This window comes from Ochotona princeps, chromosome 8 (genome assembly GCF_030435755.1).
Source record: "Ochotona princeps isolate mOchPri1 chromosome 8, mOchPri1.hap1, whole genome shotgun sequence".
Classification (NCBI taxonomy): Eukaryota; Metazoa; Chordata; class Mammalia; order Lagomorpha; family Ochotonidae; genus Ochotona; species Ochotona princeps.
Genome location: NC_080839.1, coordinates 20,436,234 through 20,458,480, shown reverse-complemented (window position 1 = coordinate 20,458,480; position 22,247 = coordinate 20,436,234). Strand labels below are relative to the sequence as shown.

The 22,247-nt window shown below is 40.1% G+C and overlaps 1 protein-coding gene across 2 annotated transcripts in view; it reads left to right on the top strand.

Annotated features, from left to right (window-relative positions):
* Window positions 1–22,247, top strand: part of CTNNA2 (catenin alpha 2) — a 1,134,503-nt gene that overhangs the window by 863,191 nt on the left and 249,065 nt on the right. For both annotated transcript variants that reach the window (XM_004590715.2, XM_004590714.4), the window contains exon 8: window positions 15,020–15,100. In XM_004590715.2, the coding sequence (XP_004590772.1) occupies window positions 15,020–15,100 (81 nt within the window). The remainder of the gene's footprint in view (window positions 1–15,019; window positions 15,101–22,247) is intronic.

The following is a 22,247-nucleotide window of genomic DNA, read 5'->3' as shown; positions in this document are numbered from 1 at the left end:
AAACATGTTTGTAACATTTTCATTTTACTCTACTTCGCAGTATTTGCAATTGACAGATGGATCATCAAACAATCTTCAAATGATTTCCCACTTATTCCAATAGATTTTTGTTTTCCCTGTGACATAATTGGAAGCCACAGGAGTTCATTCATAGGCTTATTCTAGAGTGAATGGCAGAAAAAACCCTCATGTTGTAACCCTTAACCCTACGCCTGCCTATTCTCATCAGGGATTAGAAGACAGTGGAGCTGCAGTCCATTGACTGACCGGAGACTGCTCAGTGCCTGGCTGCCTACAGAAGGTTGTTTAGAGATTTTTTTTTTTTCCTGAGAGGGTGCTATTGCCTGATATCAATAAAGGGCTGATGTACTGTGGTTAGGAAAAGGGAGAAGTCAGTATTGGTTATGGGGTCAGGGAAGGGGAGGGCTTGACCTAGAGCTGGGTACATCTCAGGATGGGGGCGAGAAGGTAGAGTTGACATATAGAAGACTATGGAAGGGTGTTCATAGAAGTTCTACATTTTGAAGTCTAGGACATGATTCCTTGGAAGCAGAAAAACAGAGGCGATTTTCAGCCAAGAATGGGACATCAGTGGAGCGTAGACTGGGTTTACTAGCAGAAATTCGGAAATCTAGCCCAGTCTGAATCTTGCTGTTTGGTTTTGTTTTGAGTTTGTGATTTTCGTTTTTTTTTTTTTTTTTCCCTTGAGCTGTGTGTGGCTGAATAGGAACAGCTTTCACCTTTCTTCCTTTGTCCATTATGTTCAGCTAGCCTTATTTACTATCTGTGATATCTATAAATAAACATGACAAGGACAGACAAAGAATTAGGTGAAGCTGGGTTGCTCTTCGTGCAGGGCCTTTTAGAAACAACATACATTTATTTTACTTGAAAATCAGAGTTACAGAGAAAAGGAGAGACAGAAAGAGTTCTTTCTTCCTTTCACTAGTTTAATAACCAAATGGGGTTATTTGTAACCAATGGCTACAAAGGCCAGAGCTGGGCTGATCCAAAACCAAGAACCAGGAGGCTCTTCTGGGTCTCCCAAGTGGGTGAGGTGCTCAAGGCCTTGGCCTATCCTCTCTGCTTTCCCAGGCCATTGGCTGGGAACTGGATCAGAAGCAGAGCAGCAGGAATCAGATTTGTCCCTTGGGGGTCAGTACTGTGACTCAAGGGCTAATTCTGTCTTTAACACTGGTATCCTATCTGGGCGATGTTCCTTGTTCTGACTGCTCCACTTCCAATCCAGGTCTGTGCTTATTGCCTGGGAAAACCACAGAGGATGGTCGAAAGCTTTGGAACCCTGCACCCACAGGGGAGATCCAGAAGAGACTCCTAGATTCTGGCTTCAGACTGGCTCAGTTCTGGACATTGTGGCCACTGTGCAGACCTAGACCAAAAGATGGAAGATCTTTCCTGTTCTGTGTCTTTCTCCCAGTAATTATGCCATACACACACACACACACACACACACACACGTGTATATATATATATGTGTGCATATATATATACATATATATAAAGAATTGCTGCTTATATAGTATGCTGGCACAGCTGTTGGAGGATTGTCTTGCTATGCCATTGCATGGCCACCTCCTACCCCCTTTTTAAAATGTTGTTTCAGGGTGTGTCTACTTTGTATTGTTTTAAGACAGTAAGGCTTTTAGCTTTTCCTTTTTTTTGTTTTAAAGATTTATTTATTTTTATTAGAAAGGCAGATCTACAGAGATGAGAGAATGAAAGATCTTCTGTCCACTGGTTCACTCCCCAAGCGGCTGCTGTGTCTGGAGTTGAGCCAATCCAAAGCCAGGAGCTTCTGCATGTTACATGTGAGTGGAGGGTCACAAGGCTTTGGGCTGTCTTCCACTGCTTTCCCAGGGCACAAGTAGGGAGCTGGATGGGAAGTGGAACTTCCAGGATACAAACCAGTGCCCATATGGGAACCTGGTGTTTGCAAGGCAAGAACTTTAGTCACTAGGCTATCGTGCTTGATGCAAGGTTTTTATCTTCTAATTAGATGATTTGGCTTAGAATCTCAAGTTTTTGAGACTGATTCATTGGAAATGAAGCAGAATTTCCCTAATTGTGGCTTTTTGGTTCTTTTTTGTGTGTCCTACCAGTTAACAGCTATAAGACTCCTACTTTCTAAGGAGGATTTCATGGGAATCTGAAAAGTTCAGATTCCTGGACTGTATAATTACAGAGATTTCTATTTATCAAATGATTAGTCAGGTTGGAAACTTATCAACTATGAATCAGTTTCCAGAATTTGCTTGTAATTTTCAAAACGCTACTCAATAGTGACAATCTCCAGACCCAACTCCAGAACTATGGAGACAAAATCTCTTGGGGGAGGGACTAGGAATCTATATCCCAAGCATGTAATTCACAGGTCCTCTTAGCTTAATGTTATTGAGCCTGTCGCTTTCCATTTATGTTCTGGTTTTCCTCTGTTGACCACCCTTAGACCAGAAATACCTTGAGGACATAGTTTGACCTAAAGTCTGCCTTTGTATCCTGTGCCCAAAGCCCTGTGCTTCTGAATGGGATGCTGCTCTTCCGGATATGTAATAGACCTGCAGGAACAGTTGAGAAACATCTGAGTCACCAATGAAGGGTTTTCAGCACACGAGCAGGGGGAAATTAAGTCCGAGTTCTCCCAATTTTGGTCATTCAGTGTACGTCTAACCAAAGACTTCGTAGTATCACAAGAAAACAGTTAGCTGTTACATAAAGTCTGAATGTATGAGATGCCAGGATTAAAATTTAGACAAAAGTTGTAATGTATGTGTTTTGCTTCGATGTTCTTTTCTTTTCCCATCTAACTGGTCCAGAGAGAATGCAGTGTGATTCAATCAGTTCTGTGCAGACCTAGCAAACTTGCCCCAAGATCACAGCATGGGAAAGGAGAGATGAGCCTCTTGACTGGATGTGATGTGCATTCTCAAGTCTCCCCCTTAATAGACACAGTGTACACTACAGAGTGCAAAGTGTAATTTTAAGAACCTTGTAATTCTTAACAAATTAACACAGCAGATGGTGTTTATGGGAGCCACATAGTGAGGAATATTTGGGACGATGTGAGACATGTGTTCCAGGATTTCGGCCTGCTTTCCATTTAGTTTTTAACTGTCATGCTGCAAAAAATGTTTTTGCTTCATGAAGTTTTTGTTGGTTGTACATGGGAAGAAATGCCTCACAAGACATCTTTGTAACAGTGACTGTTCCAAGCATTTTCAGTGAGGTCTCTGACTTACCTAGCCTAGATGGTTGCTTTTGGTCAGGTGGTGTAGTCCCCGGAGCTTTGGTGCTAAAGTTAGGGAAGGGCCTGGGTTTCACCTCTACCTTGGTGATGGGTATAGGAAGTGGAGGAAGAGTCCCATAAGTGGTGAGCTCCACTCCAGGAAAGCAAGACAGCTGAGAAGGGTCAACAAGGAGGTTGTCAGATCTCTATGGGGCTTGGTGTGTGGTTAAAACTTAATTGCCAACGTCTCATATGGGCACTGGTTCTAGTCCAAGCTTCTTCTCTTGGCATCCAACTCCCTGCTTTGGCGTAGGAAAGCTGCAGAAGGATGGGTCAGGTCCTTGGGCTCCCGCACCTGTGTCGGGGACCTGGATGAAGCTGCATGCTCCCGGCTTCAGCTCAGCTCAGCTCCAACCATTGCAGGCATTTGGGGAGTGGACTTGATCTCTCTTTCATTTCTCCTTCTTTCTGTAAATCTGCTTTTGAAATAAAAATAAATAAATCCTCATTTAAAAACCCCAAAATGTAATGGCTATATAGTTAAGAGAATATCATCCTGTCAGTGTCTTAGTGACCAGGTGATGCAGTGGCTGACCAGGACCTCTGCAGTTGTTTTCCAGATCTTGCCAGGTATTTGGAGGTGAGTAGGAGAGGAAAGAAAAGCTTCCAGGATACACTGGATGTTAGTGGTGGTGCTGAAGAGGACTGTGGGAGCAAGCCCCACTGCATGAATTGGCAAAGAGAAAGCGATTGATTGTAGCAGGACAGATAGCCTGGCTTTGGCGCAGACAGAAAGATATCTTGAGGATGTCCTAGACATGCAAGAAATACCTGTGACTCCCAAACCTATATTTCTTCTGACTGTGGTCATCCACAAACCTCCTCCTCCTGCTTTTGTTGTTGTTGTCTTGGGACTGCAAAACAAAAGACCAAAGGTGTTTTCTTTGTTTCCTTCAGGCACCACTTCCTCATTTCCTCAAATTCATTTCCAATTATCTTCTAGCTTCCTCAGCTTATCTACCCCTACCTCTTTTCTAGATAAATGTTTTTGGTTTTATATTTTTTTCTTCCATAGGGGTGTGTTAATCCTATGTGTGCAATCAACAGCTTTGTCTCTTATGAATTCTTCTTCCCCCATGGGGAGATTTGAATGTGAAAAAGAAAGGAATGAGGGTAGAAAGAGTAGAAACAGAATGAGTGTGGGCAGCAATATCACCCTGCCATTGGTCAAGACAGCTGGCCTTCATTACCACCTCTGCACAAAAGCAGCCTTGTCCCAAAGTTCTGTATCTGTAATGTCAGACAGCCAGGATGGCAACTGCTTCTTCATTTCTGTTCAACACATACTTATATGTACGTATCTATACATGATTCTAATTTGCTTAGCACCTACTCTAGGCAAGGCACTGCTCCGGAAACTTCTGAGTTTCAAGGAAATATAATTGGCTGACACTTTCCTGTCCTTCAGTTTCTGTGCCTTTAATTGGGAAAAACTCACGTATACTCATGACAAGCTTCTGAACAGCCCAGAATCATAATGGGGCCTCTTACAAATTTGTATATCGTGTGACATCTGATATTCAATTAATAATGCAAAAGCTTTGCACAGTATATAACTGGGAATTGTTTATAAAGCACCAAGTAAGTAATGGCCATTGCACACAGAAAGTTTTATTTGGAAATGGAAGAGAAAGGGAAGAATGATGAAGGAATTTATAATTTAAACTGGTTGTTAATGGATTTTTAATGGATTATTAAGTGAGGTAAAGGGTGGGTATAACGAGCCTTAGAATTACCACAGATATATTTTCCATAGGTTGTGTTAATTTCTACCTGAATGTTTCCTGCTTTTTTGTGGATTCTCAGTAATGTGAACCAAGGTATTGACTCTTTTCTGAGGTGATAGGAAATTCTAGACTCTAGGGATCTTTTAGATGTTGATAGCTTTAATCGTAGCTGAGTTGGTTTGGGACTATGTATTTAAGAATGAATTGAAACTTTAAATTTCATTGAAACTTATATCATTTATTCATTATGGATGTGCGTGTGCGTGTGTGTGTGAATAAAATCAATGAGAATTTGCTCTTTGCCTTGACTGCTTTTATCTCAACTGTAAAGATAAAATAGCATTTTTTATCAGCTTTCTCAGTTCATGACCACTTACACGCTTAGAAGGAATGTGTGGTTAATTAACCCTGGCTTTTAGTAATCACCCAAGGTTGGAAGGACTTGGTATTATGAAAAGTATCTTCTATGCAGGGCTGCCTGACAGATAATCACGGAGAACTACACCTGTGTTGATAAAATAAATCAAGGAGCAAGATTTGTAACACTACACAGGTGCCAACAACTTTCTGTGGCTTTGATCAGCAAATTGTGAAATAAGTGAAATTTATTTTTAGGACTTTACATTTTCCAAATCATCTGTCACTTTCATACTTACTTCCTATCCCCTGGTGCCTATTTAGACCATCCATTTTTACATCTATAAATAAGTGTTTCCTGAGCCCTTCTGAGAAGTTTGATGCTGAGTCCTTCCTAAGGGAGTAAAGTAGGCATTCTCTACACATGAAATACTTGTGTTCTGTTCTGCAGCCACATGACATCCTGAACAGCAATAATACAGGGTGATGTATTGGTCATTATTTGGCATAGTACTTAGTTGAAGGATATGGACAGAGATCTTCATGAGCTATGTATGTCCAGAACTATTCCCTGGAGGAGAGAGGGATGTGGAGCTCTTCTTGCAAGAAAGAGTAGAGTCTAGCTGGGTTAACATTTGGTTGAAGAAGGAATGGAACCTTCCAGCGAGGCTCTAACGAAAGATGAAGACAGAAAAGGGGAGTTTATGAGTTCTGGGAAATTAAAGGAGTACAGATTCTGAAGTCTTAAAATCTCAGAGAGATGTTTTTGAACCCAAGACATGTAGGCCTATATCCCTAATCAGCAGGAAGTAGCTACAGAGGATAAGATGAAACTATATCCTTTGGCAACTTTTGCAAACAAGAATCCTAAATCTCAGGAGGGAGTACTATGTGACAGGCAGGTAGAAAGCTTAGACTCACAAATTGGAATCTCATGCTTCCCTTAACTTATGCAATACATAATTGTCAATCAAATGACTCCTTCCCTAAGGTGTATTTCCCCTCTACTAGGAAGGCGGTATTGGGTAAGCAACGCACTTCCCAGACTCATGAGAATCAAAGCAATGGGAAAGAGAGCCCTCTATTTTCCTGTGGACACAAAATGAATCTAAAACATCTGTCTCCACCTTTCCACTCTACTCCTGAATGTGTACTGTGATTTTCTCACATTTTAAATAAATTTAACAAGAAAAGAAAAATATCTCAAGAATTTAGTAGAGACTAGAGCTTCAGTAATAACTAGTAAAAGCAGAGGACTGTTGAATTGAGAAAGTGAAAGCCCAGTCTTGGGTCAAGTTGAGGATGGTGAGGGAACAAAGGCAGTAAAGGATATTATAGCATTGAATTGGAGAAGTATCATGGACAAAGGGATTAGAGGAACAATACCGAATTCTAGAGAACTGTTGATATATCATCTCTCAAGTTTACTGACTAAACAGATTTATGGGAAAGATAAGGTCAGATGACCTTGGGACTCAAAGCTTGGTTAGTGATTATGGCATGGGATGGGGAGGGGAAATGGGAACTTGTAAGCAAACGGATATGTCTTCTCATGGATAAACTTCCAAAGTAATGCTTTACACTGTGACCTTGTGAGACCTTATTTGAGGTCCCATCTGCCCCCCTTTCAACCTATTTTGCTCTCCAAATAACTTTTTACATTAAAATTTCTGATTTAGGACTTTTGGGTTATAAGTAATAGAAACACAATATTATCAGACATGGAACAACTTATTAACCAGGGAATCCACTGAAAGATACTAATGGCTTTAGGAGCAATTGAATTCAAGAGGCAAAATATTTCATTCCTTGATTTAATAAAATGCATTGAGTTTCTGTTGTGTGCTAGGTGTCAGCCCATATCTAAAGGCATAATGATAAGCAGAACAATTATTTCACAAGTTCATGAACTGTAGACTAAATATATCTCTCCAAAACTGTGATATAGAAATGTAACTCACAGTGAAATGATATTTGGAGTTGGAGGCTACTGCAGGGTGATTAGGACATGAGAATGGGGTCCTTATGAATGGAATTATTTTCCATATAAAAGATATCCTAGAGGGCATTCTAACTCTTGGTCCTCAGAACACATAGTGAGAGGAAGGCCTGTGCAAGCCAGGGAATGAAGCCTTTACCGGTTGCTGGTCCTGATTCTTTGGTCTTGAACTTTCTAACCTATAACATTGTCAGATAAAATTTCTTCTGTGATAAGCCAACGAGCATTTGGGTTATAATACCTCAAGTAAGTTACAAGGGAGTATGGACCAATTTGATTTGTCTTCAAAATTGAGTTTCCTTCTCTCTTCCGTTCCTGTTTTCTTGCTTTCTATTCTCTTTCCCTCACTCTTCATCCCTCCCTGTCTCAGTTTCTCTCATAATCTGCTCTTTTTTTCTCTTGCTTATCTTCTCCTCTACACAGAGTAGCTAAGGGTCTCTTTGTGGGCTCTATTTTTGGAGATTGCCTAATAGTGCAAGATTGATCTAATATCAGTATGTAATTTCACCTATGATTCCACAGCTGATTCTTACTAGCTTAGGTGTTATCATAAGTTTATCTGTTGGCCAGAGAACTTTGGTTGAGAATCAGGAAGAAATATTAAAGGGGTGCTGCTGGAAGACTATCATAGGTTGATGAAAGGATGAAAAAATAGTAGCCTGCTTTGTTCTCCACGAGCCAATCCTTCTTTGGGTGTAGTCCGGTAGAATATTTGTATTCTTACACTAATAGGCAGGGCCTGAAAATCTTGCCAGTAACACCATGCTGACATGGTTACCTTATTTGTTAATTATTCTTCCCTCGATCACTGCTGGTCTCTGGCAGAGAATGGTCAGAGATACATCAGCTCTTCCCTTTCCACCCTTACCTCCTTCCCATCCTGACTACCACCACCACAGGGTTGAAGAAATACAGGTTGTGAAGTGATCACTATATCCTAATCACACAATTGCTTTATAGGCACTGCTCAAATTTCTCCTGTTCTAAAGAGATAATGCCTGTTTCTCTTCCAAAAGAAATGTCCCTAGAGAATAAAAAAGGAAATATTTAGAAAGTTCCACATCCTCAGACTATGATTTACAGATAATGTACTGGTATTGTGAAATGTTCAAGGTTTTGTAAATAATGCTGCTATTTGTAATGAAGATCTGAATTCTATAGGTGATATTTGAGGGTAAGTGGGCAAACCTCCAAATACAATGGGATGACTGCTGGATCAATAGGTAATTTTTTCCTCCTCCCTCCTGTTACCTAAATCATAGGTTTAAATGACAGCAAAGTGTGTTGAGGATGGAGCTCACAGCACATTATTGCTTTCTTCCATTCTGGGGATTTTGACTTCCACTTCTTTAAAATGACAGCAATTTGAAGATGGGGCATTTGATTAGCCCCTCACAATCTAACATATTAGAGTCACAGATAAATGTGTTTTTAAAATTCCTCATACATTCAAGTTTGCAGATACATTCAAGGAAAAGGAAAAGAATAACAGATGTCTGCCTTTTATAGCCATACCCTATGTATTTAATGTTATGCCCTGAAACCTGGGTTTTGTGCAAGCATGGATCTGATGGAAGCGCCAGGATGGTAGATTTATGCTCTCAGGTTCGTTATGAGTGACTGCGTGTATCAGAAATATATTTAGATGGAATGACAGGCGAGGATGTAACAGCATAAAAAAAGAAATACTCATTTTCTGAGGTTTAGAACGTATTATTTACAGCTGTGTATTCACAACATGTTAATATAAATATATTACATATATTGTTAGTATTTTGGAAGTAATGGTGGGAGATAGGGAGGGAGAATGAGTGAGCAAAAAGATTCTTGTCCAAAGTGGAAGGTCCTTTATTTTGTAAAGGGGCCAAGGGTAGTATTATAAATACACTGACTACATAAAATGTTGTACTTTTCTTAAAGACTAGTTGTAAAAATCACAATTGGACTGAATTGCCCAGTCCTTCTGTTTAGGACTAAACTGAAAATGTGAAGGCCTTTCCCACAACATCTGATACTTTGGCACACTAGAAGTGAATTTAGAGCCAGAGGATGAGAGAATAATGCACGCCCTATAAAAATCAAAATTGGGAAATGTGTTCCATTCCTTCTCATCAATTCAAGCTATGGATGCACTCTGTGTTTCGTCAAATGGCACTTAAAGACTAAAATAAATAAAGTTTAATCAACATGCACCTGCCTAGCACAGCAGATGGCAACGAGGAGAGATGCCGCAGCAGTGTGAGAGTCCTCCCGCTTGTCGTCTTCTTGTTTTAATAATGATGTTTATTAAACGGCTGTCTCTATTGCAGACTTATTCTCTGCAGGTAAAGATAAAGAAGACAAGTGAGGAGCAAGGCCAAGACAGCTACTCAAAGTCTGCAGACAGCAGGGACAGTGGAAATACTGCTCAAACTGAAAATTTTGTTGATACCCTTTGAAGAAAAATACATGAAACTGTGTGAGACATGATCAAAGCCCTTTGGAGGTGATTTAGATACAGAGTGGAAGAGTCCCTGCACTGGGCACCTGGAGAGGTCAGTGAGATGCTGCTGGCAGAGTGAGCAGAATCACGCCACCTCTTTCCCTTGCTGTCCTCCTCTTTGGTGGGAATGACGAGGTGGAGGAGAGACAGCTGACACTGACTGCAGAAACTTGCCTGGCCAGATACTGTGCCAGATACCTTATAGATCCTATCTGTAAGCAGTTCCATAAAACACAGAAGAATCCATGTAAACCCTGCAAATTCCCAGCTAACCATGGAACAGTGAAGGCTGAGCAGCCAGTATGTGTTCCGGTGATTTCCCTGGTTCCTGTTGTCCTTGGTGCTTTAACTTGGCTCTAACCCCTGCTAAGGCTGGAGGCAAGAGGGGGTGCCAGGTCGCTCAGATAGTTATTGGCCAACAGCGGTTACAACTAGCTTTGTTCTCTTCTGTTCAGACGAGGTGAGGAGTAAATGGCTTCATACCATACATCATGTTATGATCAGTTGATGATGTCAGAAAGAAAACTTAGGACTCCTTTCATTTCAGCCGGTTAATCTATTGTTACTTTATAGAGTTTGAAAGATTGCCACATGGATAAGTATTCTGGCAGATTCCCTAGGAAATAGAATTTGCTCTTAATGATCAAATCATTGATTATTTAACAAATACACCTAAAAACCCACTGTGAAAAAAACTGAGCTGAGGTTTCTACTCCTAAAGAATTTCCCAGATTAGTTGTTTAAAATGAATTGCTTCAAATATTCTTTCCTTAAAGAGAAATAACTTTTCAGGCATTCTGGTTTTTGGCAAGGTTTGCTAATGTTGTCTGCCTGAATAGAGAAAGCAGAAGTACAGGTGATCCAAAAATAGTTTCTAAATCAGTTCTTTATTTTTCCCATGGCAAAAATACTTTTCTAATTACCCTGAGTACAATTAATGTCTTCTATTGTCTTCAGCACATTGACGTTATGAGTGATTGTCCTGCTAACCTTGTGCAGAAGACAGAACCTTTATTGTGCTACCCATTGTGCTTCTGAGAAAACACAGACATTAAAATTGGGGGTAAGTTGTTAGTTTAACATTGCACAGCCTCATAAAATGGGGCTGACACTGGGATGGGATTGCTTCTGTCTTTTCTGTCACCTCCTGAATGACTGCTTCCTGTCCAGTTTAGGGTCCATTGCATTGCTGGGATTGCCTTCAGCCAAAGACCAAAAGACTGGGGAAATCAGCATTGCAAATATTGCATAACAAGAATCCCAGCAACAGTGACTTGGAATACTGACATCTCCTGAGATTTTCTGGGCTGGCATATGAAAACAGCATCAGCAGTAATTACATGCCAAAGAAGTGTTTCTAAAACTGATGTCTACAGCTCATCCTGACAGATCCCTTGCAACTATGGAGAAAAGGGTGGTCCATCCTGCTTAATGACTTTTTTCTTGTCTGTACCTTAATCCAGTCCTGGCAGATCCTATTTTTTTATTTAAAATTTCAATGTTCTGTCAATTTGTTTTTATGTGAATTTTTTTTTAAACTGGTTCACTGAGATATAGTTTATCTTGATTATGGATTTTCTTGGTGCTCACTTAAATTTCCACCCTAAAACAAATGAGCCACTGTCACCAGGCTGGTCCTAACCCTCATCTTCCCATTTATAAAGTGATGATGAAGTTACACCACTGCAGAATCAAATGAAGTGTCTCATTTAACTCTCACTCAGTAGTTTGTATATCCAAATTGTATTGGATTTTTTTTTTCTTTTTTACATTGACAAGTATAACGATCCACTATCCTGTCTTAGCCAGACTTGAAGCAAAACTACTACTTGTGAGTTACGTCTTGATCACACTAATCAATGGAAAGGGCAAGCGGGTCCTTGAGTCTCAGGAATGGTCGGCACCATTTCAGAAATACTCCATGGTTTAATTACACGTATCTTCTTTGTAAGGATTAGGCCAAAGAGCAAAGAAACAGATTCTGGGTGCAGAACTTGAGGCACATGAATAAGGAGAGGTCTGGCATGGAAGTCATGCTTGGTGAGCAAGCACTTGCCTGGAAGTTTAAAGTGAAACATTGTTCTCCACTGACTATTGTTTTCTGAGAGCTACTTGTAGGGTATTCCAAAGTTGTAAAATTTTTTTGGTACTGAAGCACAATGCTTACAGTTACAGCCTCTTGTGTAGAAGTGCTGGCTTGAATTTTGCCTCTTCCGCTTCTGCTTGGACTTCGCGCTAAAGTGCCTGGGAAGGCAGCAGAGGATGGCACAAGAAACAAGGACCCTGCCACCCATGTGGGAGACCAGGATGGAGTTAAGGCTCCTGGCTTCTGTTTCTCCTAGAACTGACATACTTCGTGTTCTCTCTTTCTGTCTCTCCTTTGCTGTCTCTCTTACTCTTCCCCTCAAATAAACAAATAATAAAAATGTAAATATCTCTTTCAAAAACTTGTATAAGGTTGGAACTAGTGTTGTGGCATGGCAAGTAAAGTTGTCTCCTGTGACACCAGCCTCATACAGATGTGGGCTTGGATCCCAGTTCCAGCCGTTCCACTTCCAACCCAGCTCCTTGCCAATTGACTAGGAAAAACAATAGGAAATGGCGCAACTGTTTGGGTCTTGCCACCTGTTCGGAGACTCCGTTGAATTTCCTAGCTTCTGGCTTGCCCAATCTTGGTCATCATTACCGCCAGAGAGTAAATTAACAAAGGGAAAGTCTGTCTGTCTGCTGTTACCTCTCTCTCCCTGTTACTCTGAATTTCAATATATAAATGAATCTCTCTTTTTAAATTGTAAAATGTTAACTAGTTTATTTTAAGCTCCTTCTACTTGCAAACCTTAGTGAATACTTCTGAAAGACTGTATGAACCAGTGTATGAATGTGTGAAAGGATGGTGGTAATTTATAGGAGTTTAGATGACTTAAAGTACATGCATATATATATATATATATTTAAGTTATTTCAGAGGGAGAGAACAAAGGAGACACACACGCATTCAGAGAAAGAGAGATCTCTTATGGTTGCCTGCCTCTTCGGTGCCTACAACAGTTGCTGCTGCTAGGCCAGGGCTGATGCCAAGAGTCAGGTAGTAAATGCTGGTCTCTGAAGTGGATGGTGGAGAATCTGTCGCTTGAACCCTCAACACTGCCTTTCATTGACTGCATTAGGAGGAAACTGGAATCAGGAGTGGGAGACGGGTATTGAACTTGGGCACTCTGATGTGTGATAGAGGTGTTATTGTTGACATCCTAGTCTTTAAGCTAAATCTCTACACTTGGTTTTGACTTTTTAAAGCAAACTCTGTGGAGTTACATATAAGATCTTCAGAAAAAGTGGCTAATTAAGAAAAAAGCAGACAAAATTGGGTGCCTTAAACTCAGTTGTGTAGATCTGATAGGTATGCATCAAGTTATGAATTCAGGATTTTGTCTGAAAATGACTATCTGAAAGTCTATTGGATGGCAGTTTTTATGGATGCCCAAAACACACTGGCCATTGTATATAAGTGTGAACAGACATCTCATTTCATCATATGTACAAGTAGCCACAGAGACCTGCTTAGTTTGAGTGACTGAGTAATGAGCAAGAAAAGATCTGCCACAGGTATCAGAGGTAAATAAAAGGGTAGAGCTACTGAATAAAGCTGAGCTAATTCAAATAATTTGGATTTGGCACTTTTTTTTAAGAAAAAAAAGTTTATTTTTAATTAGCAAGGCATATTTCCAGAGAAAGAATAATCTTCCATCTGCAGTTTCACTCACCAAATAGTCGCAACAGCAGGAGCTGAGCTGATCCAAAGCTGGGAGTCATTAGACAGGTGAAGGGGTCCAAGTCCTTGGACCATCCTCTGCTGCTTTCCCAGGCATTAAACAGGTAGCCGGGTGGGAATTGCAGCAGCTGAGACATAAGCTTGTGCCCCAAATGAATGCCTTTGTTTGTAGGTCAAAGATTAGCCAGTTGAACCATAGTGCCAGTCGTCGATTTGTTGGTTTTTGAAAATGATTTTCTCTAAGAGGGGAGAAAATTTTAGCCATAGTTGCTAATTTTATTTTGTTTAAGGGTTATTGCATTTGAAAGTCAGAGTTACAGAGAAATGTCTTCCATTTGTTGGCTCAATTACCAGATGTCAGCAATGACCAGAGCTGGACCATACTGAAAGCCAGGATCCAGGAGGTTCAACGGATTTTCATGTGGGTGGCAGGGGTCCAGTCACTTGGGCCTTCTGCTACTTCTCCGAGCTAGCAGGGAGCTAGATGAGAAGTGGAGTAGCTGAGATTTCAACTGGTGTCGATATTTGGAGGTGTTGTATCTACTAACCATCAACACTAACCCCCTACTTGCAGTTTTATAAATATAAGAAAACTTTCTGTTTTGTCTGCTGTTAATTGTTTTTCAGAACCACCAAAAAGAAAAATAAAGCAAGAAATCAGTACAAGTTCCAAGTGAATAATTTATAAAAGAGAGGTTTTCATTGTTGTTTGTTTGGGTTTGGTTTGTTTCTTGATTTTTGGCTTCTATCTCTACCTGTTAAAATCAGAAGGGAAAATTTGTTCATGACCTCTAGCTCTGGGTTGCTTGTAATTACATTTCACAGTTTATTATTTTTATCACAAAACAGACATTAGCAACACTATTTTCTAGAGAAGTATCCCTTTAATACAGAAATTGTAATATGAGTTATATAATACCAACAGAAAGTTCTGACTTTTGGTGTTTACCTATAATCTTTTCTATTTAATTTTTGTCACCTTGGTTATATTTTACTCAAAAAGCACAGAATGAGAGCAACAAAACATTTGTATTTGAAGGCAGAAGCAAAGCGTTCTTTCTGGGTGTCTTTGCTAAATGTCAGGGAAGGTAAAAATGAATATACATGGAGTTGAGTATGAACATGAATGTAACCAATCTGAGATTAGATGGCCTTAGATCAATTTTAATTTGTATCTCAGATGAGATAAAACAGCTTTACCATCCAAATTATGTGAAGTCTGTAATGAAAAGAATCTGTGGGCTACAGGGGTGTGGGTGCCATTGCGAGGGGATGGCTGTTGAACTCGAAATCTCACATGTTTTTCTGAGCATATTTTTAACTTTTAATGCCTTTAGTTTCATATTTTATAAACGAGAATTCTTTCTTTTTTTCTTAATAGACTGGAAGGAAAGAAAAAGGAGACCCTCTAAACATTGCAATTGATAAGATGACCAAGAAAACAAGAGATCTCAGGAGACAGGTACTGTTTTTTTGTTGTTTTTCTTGTAAGCTTATAGTACTTAGTAATGCTTTCCAAAAACCACCTTTGAGCTGATGTGCAGGTCAGTGTTAACTGTGAAGTGTTCATAGGCAAGAAAACATTTCATCGGCAAAGTGGAGATGGATGAGCAGAGAGGTGCTGGCAGGAAGGAAACCATGCCCAGCAGTAGCCTGTCACTGCACAAAGACTTCCCAGGTACAGTCTTGAAATCATTGCCTACTACCCTTGCATTACAGTCTTGAAGTCATTGCCTACTACCCTTGCATTACAGTTCTCCAAATCCAGGGATGACAACATCCTGCCTCTCATTTCAGTGGGTTTTTACTCATCAGACTTCCAAGGCATTAAATGATCAACCAGAAGACTAGTGGTTAATGAGAAATACAACTCTCAATGTGACAGGTGAAGCAGAATCTCTGGCCCACAGTGTTGTGGTACAGTGAGTAAAGTTACCTCCTGCCTTACCTGCATCCATGTGAATGCTGGTTTAAGTACCAGCTGCACTGCTTCTTTAACGTTTTATTTATTTATTTTTTTATTGGAAAGACAGGTTCACAGAGAGAAGGAGATACACAGAGAAAGATCTTCTATCTCCTGGTTCTCTTCCCAAGTGGTCGCAACAACCAGAGTTGAGCCAATCCCAAGCCAGGAGCCAGAAGCTTCCTCCAGGTCTCCCACCAGGGTGCAGGGTTCCAAGGCTTTGGCCCATCCTCTACTGCTTTCCCAGGCCACAGACAGGGAGCTGGATGGGAAGTGGAGCAGCCAGGACACTAACTAGTGCCTATATGGAATCCTGGTGTTTTTACAGCAAAGATTTAGCTACTGAGGCGTCATATCAGTCCTCCACCTACAAGGCTTCTGCTCCGGTTCCTGCTGATATGCCTGGAAATGTGGTGGATGTTAACCTAGAGCTAGATCCCTGAAACCTTAGAAAAAACGTGTTCCGCACTTTGACTTCAGCATGACCGGGTGGGGAGTGAACTGTGAATGGAAAGTCTTTGTCTCATCTGAATTTCTCTGTAACTCTGGTTTCAAATAAAGAAAATAAATATATATATTTTTTTAAGGTAAGGTCTCTGGCCTGGTATATTCCCTCAAGAACACAAATCTAGAAGAAATTCTATGCATCAAATAGGTGTTTTGTAAACAAGGAATTAAAGCAAGCTGATTAGTTCAATGGCTTAAGTAGTTCATAATACCTAAAAAAGACTTTAAGTGTTTCCACTACAGACATAAATGTGGGAATCAAAGGCTGTACTAAATGATTTGGATTGCAAATGCATTTGAGGATACTTCATAAGGTTTAACTCTAATATAAATTAAAATGTTATCTGAAATATAAAATAATAAATTTAAAAGATTTTTAGGAAATGAAATTAAAGGATGTTTATTTTGGTGCAGAAAGTTTTAAATTCTGTGTAGTTTCTGTCATAGTATGTGTCTTTCATGACCTTATTGAAAATTTCTTGCATGAATGGATTAAAAGAAAAGTGTCGCACCAAAATAAATTCATCCTTTCATTTTCCATTAACATTTTTCCCTTTCACTTTTAAAGCTTTATTTATTTGAAAGTAGCATGGCATAGAGAGGAAAACAAAGAGAGATGGAGATTAGGCCATCATGTGCTGCCTTTTCAGGTGGCATTGTACAAAATTGTATCAGAAACAAAACAGGTAGGACTCAAAGTGGTCCGATATGGACTGTAGATGTGCCAAGCAGTGGTTTAGCCCACTGTACCTTTATTCCCTCTCTGCATATTTTTTTATATTACCTTCATATATATTTTGTAAATACATTTACAAAATTTTGTAAATTTATATATTTTATAAATTTTGTAAATGTATTTTATATTACCTTCATATATACATATTGTAAATATGTAGTTAGTATGTGCCAGCTAAGAATGAAGTAAATACATAATTTTAAAAACAAATGACTGATGGTCTAATTAGTCTGATGATCTTAATTTTGGTGAAGAGAAAATATCTCTGGTCAGAATCCCTTTTTAGTTCTGAAAGTGTTATGTGAACAGAAATTAATGTTTTGTTGGAATTCTTTATTGTCTGTGTTTCTATGAGGTGACCCACATTTTTTGGTAGCATTCTTTGTGTAGAAGAGATAATACCATCCATTAAGTTATAATTGATTGCTGCCTGGAGGCATCTTGTCTCCTACTGGTACCTTTTACATATGTCCATCTCATTCGCTAAGAGTTGATTGCAGTAGTCAGCTAGAGCCAACTACTGCCTGTGGCATCACCTGCTATACATTCTGCAGCTGGAAAAGCTAGATTAGTGTAACTACATTGGAGCATTTGCTCCTGTAGCAGATCTAGTACAGACAAGATGAGCAAGGTGCATGGGCAGCAAGAAGCAGGCTTATTTAAGAAATGGGAAAAACATACCACTTCTCATTCCTGCTGGGCAGCTAGTTCCTAGGCTGTCTGGAGGATATTGCCTGAAGGTGTAAGTGGACTTAAACCAGTGTCCTCCATAGCACCAATATAGCATGGGTACCCTAACTGGTTTGGGGGTATAAAGACTGCAGTTGTACCATCTAACTAACAAGCCCCTGTGGGGAGGGCATTTCCTTTTCATTTCACCTTAAATAAAAGCAGAATAAAGCATCATCTTTGTAGGCATTTGTAAATAATACTAAATATGGAGATATTTCTGAAAGTTTGTGGCAAAATGGAATTAAAGCATAAGTTTATTGTGCTATAGAAAACTCAAAAACCATGCAGTTTTTTTCATGACATACATTTCTGACTAACTTTTGAAAGCCCTGTGAACGCATGAATTTAAAAATTTCTAGTACCCTCAAAAATCCTGGGTTCCATTTGCCTCTCCTTGTTCTCTTAGTGTTGTCAAATCTCTGCTGATATGAAATGGTATGGGTAGAGGCAAACAGGATGGCAGGCATTGAATTAGGGACTTGGAGTCCTGGCACTTAAGTGTGTGTCTGCCTTTGTATGGGCTGTGTCACTATGGAGTCTCCATTTCTTGCTCTCCTTTTATTATGTGCAGCCAATATAGATCTTTAATGTCTTTTTGTTTTTTATTTATTTTTTTAAAAAGATTTATTCATTTTATTACAGCCAGATATAAACAGAGGAGGAGAGACAGAGAGGAAGATCTTCCGTCCGATGATTCACTCCCCAAGTGAGCCGCAACGGGCCGATGTGTGCCAATCCGAAGCCAGGAACCTGGAACCTCTTCCAGGTCTCCCACGCGGGTGCAGTGTCCCAAGTCCTTGGGCCGTCCTCAACTGCTTTCCCAAGCCACAAGCAGGGAGCTGGATGGGAAGTGGAGCTGCCGGGATTAGACCCGGCGCCCATATGAGATCCCGGGGCTGTCAAGGCGAGGACTTTAGCCGCTAGGCCACTCTGCCAGGCCCTAATGTCTCTTTGAACTGTATAACATGGTGTGAATTCAGGGAAAATTATCATTTACTTTTCGTGCCAGAGATGTTATCACAGATAAGCAGTGGAAAGATATCTCCAGGGCTTAACTAGACTGTTAATAGGACAAAGTTCATAAATCCAGTCCTCTCTCCTCCTAGGTCTGTTGTTTCTTGTGGGAATTACCCCTTTCCATGAAGGAACCAGAACCTTTAGCTTCTCAACCCTTGGACCTATGGTAGCAGTTTTCTGTCCTCTTAGGAAAGGATGGATAATGTAATTTTACCTTTGACTCTTTAGCAGAGCACAGTGGTAAATTTGAGGGTAGAGTCTCTGGTGGAATTTTAAATAATTAAATAGGACTCCTTGGAGCACTTTCTTAGAGATGCGGTATTCTCCCTTTAAATTCTTGCATGCACCTTAATTTTTTCCATACATTCCCTGAAGATGCAGAGGAGTAAGAATTAATGGAGAATTACTTTATGATATTAAGATCCAAGGTTATGGCATAATTTCATGCCACATCTGTGGATTTAGTTCAAACATCTTTCTCTTCCACAATCTGCCTTTCTAGGACTAAGATGGTCCCCATCTGTGTGTTCCATCCCTACCCATATGTCAGGATATTTTTGTCTTTCTTTCCACCTCTTCTTTCTCTTCATATATACCTGTAAGTGGAACAAAAACCACTCTGATCTAAATTAAAGCTATATAGGACTTATGAGACAGAAAGTGTAATGACTAATTTGCTTGAATCAGGTCGGTCATCCATTTTGATTTGAGTAGCAAGTGAATTTGATTAACAGAGTTTAACTTCAGTCTGGATAGTCCCTGGTAGCAGCTCACCAGTGGATGCTACTGGTTCAGTGAGTGTATCCATACTGTTAAGATATGTCTGTTCTTCCAATTACTTAGAAATCTTTGAGAGCAGATCTGAAATGAGGACTTACCATTATCTACATATACTTTTCTATCTACATGTGTTTATTTTTTAAGAGAACATTTACCTATTTGAAAGACAAAGTTATAGAGAAGGAGGGGTACAGAGAGAAATATTCTTCAAATGATAGTTTACTCCCCAAAAGGCTATTTCAGGAGGGTCTGGACTAGGCCAAAGCCAGAATCCTGAAACTCAATCTAGATCTTCTACAAGGGTAACAGAGGTCCACATATCATTGGGCCATCTTCTTGTGCTTTCCCAGGCACATTAGCAAGGAGTTGGATCAGAAGTGAAAGAACCAGGATTCAAACCAGAGCTCATATGGGATGCTGGCATTTCTGCATCCACTGTACAATAACTCCAGTCACCTATGTATTCCTTTCTACATTAATTAAAAATCAACTTGCATAGGAGAAAAAAGATGAAATCAAAGATTTCAGTTCTGAGTGGGTGTGACATGTTGGTGTGCTAGGGTTTGAGTTTCCAGTTCCAGCTTCCTGTTGGTATAGACCTTAGGAGACAGCAGGTAATAGTTCAGCTAGTTAGGTCCCTAACACCCACATGAAAGATCTGGATTGAGTAGTCAGCTCCTGACTTTGAGCCCAGTCTAGTCAAGGCCATTGTGTGCAAGGGGTAATGGCACTACATCTAAGAACTCTCTCTGTGTTCACCTATCTTCCTATCTCAAATAAATTTGAAAGAAAAAGATTTCTAGAAACATTCATGACTTTCCACTTGCTCAGTCTCCTTCTTCTGCAGTGTTTGGCAGTGCCTTTCAGAACTGTGACCCTGGAGCCTCCCAAAGCTCCACTTGCCAAATTTAAAAGGAATAAAATCAATATTGATCATTATCTTGGACTTTCCTAGTGAAAGAAAGTGGAGTTAGGTTTGTAGATGCTGTAAAAAAAAAAGTAATCAAGAGTAATTGAATAAAAGGAATTGCGGCTTAAGTGGGATTTTCAAGTAAGTAGAACCTCTCAAGACAAAATACCCAAGGAACTGAGGAGTCATAAAGTGTTGAAAAGGTCATAAAAACCCATGGGTATTATTTAAAACTGATTGGCATGGATCCATCTTGCCATTTAAACACATGAAAGTGGGCAGTGGTAAGGTACCGTCCTTTGAGAAGCTTTTTATTTGGAATTAAAAATGGGTTTAGGAGATTATGACTGCCAGTATTAAGCATTATGTTCCAATTTTAGAGTTGTGGGCACAGTAGGCCCCGAATCTGAATTGCTGTCATTCCCATTATTCTGGAATAGGACCACGATGGCAAGAAAAGCTTCTGGCTGACTTCTCATGTGGGCAACATGTGTAGGCTACCCGTCTCTCTGAGGACCCGGTCAGTCAGTGTCTGCCAGATATGCCCTCCTTTGCTCCTGCTGCACAACACCTGTGAACTATTTCAGCAGTAGTCCCTTAATTTTTACTGACCTGAATGCTACTTTACCCTGGCTATAATTTTGATTCTTTTATTATTCTGTTTTTCCTAGCTGATGAGAAAATTAGGACATGCATGTTTCTGTGTGAGAAGCTGATAAATAGCAGTCATAATATTATGGTCTTGCTAAACTTAGTCATTCTCCTGTTCCCCCATACCAATCCAAGGCCTAATCTTTTAAAATTTATTTTTATTTTTATCAGAAAGGTAGATTTTACAGAAAGAAGGAGAGACAGAGAGAAAGATCATCCATCCTCTGGTTCACTCCTCAATTGGTTGCAACAGCCAGACCTGAGCTGATCCAAATCCAGGAGTTAAGAGCTTCCTGCAGGTCTCCCATGCGGATGCAGGGTTGCAAGGCTTTGGGCCATCTTCCACTGCCTTCCCAGGACACAAGCAGGTTGGAGCAGCCAGGACATGATCCAGTGTGCAGGTGGGATCCCAGCACTTGCAAGGCAGAGACTTAGCCACTGAGCAATTGCACTGGGCATCCAAGGCTTACTTCTTGAACATTCACCTTGAATAAACACCAAGCAATGCCCTTCCATGTATGTCAACTTGAAAAAGTCTGTTTTGTTATTACACTCAAAATAGTTTTACAAGCCATTTATTTTTATTTGAAAGGCAAATTTTACATAGAGAAGGAGAGAGAAGATATGGTGGGAGAGAGAGAGAGACAGAGAGAAAGACACTTTGATTTACTCTCCAAATACTCACAGCAACCCTAGACCTGACTGGGCTGAAGCCAGGAGGCAGGAACTCAATCCAGGCCTATCATATGGGTGATAAGAATCCTGTATGACTGGTGTCATCATGACCCCCCTCAGGATCTAGCTTAACAGGAAGTTGGAGTCAAAAGCCAGCTGAGAACTCAGGTTCTCCCATGTGGGACAGAAGAATCTTAACTGCTAGACTGAATGTCTGCCCCCAGATGGTATGTTTGAAATTCTGTTTATCAAGGCCATTGTTGTCATAGAGCAGGTAAAGCTACTACCTACGATGCTGGCATACCATATGGGGGTTAGTTCATGTCCTGACTGTTCCACTTCTCATCCAGCTCCCAGATAATGGCCTTGAAAAAGCAGTGGAAGATGTCCCACATATTTGGGCCCCCCACTACCCACAAGGGACACATGGATGAATCTCCTGGCTACTGGCTTCAGCCTGGTCTAGCCCCAGCCATTGTGGCGCTCTGAGAAGTGAACCAGTGGGTGGAAGATCTTTGTCTCTTGGTATGCGTATCTTTCCTTCTTTGTTTGGTAACTCTGCATTTCAAATAATATAAATGATATCTTAGAGAAAAATTGAAAGTTATTTATATTTTTTTATAATATTCACTTTACTG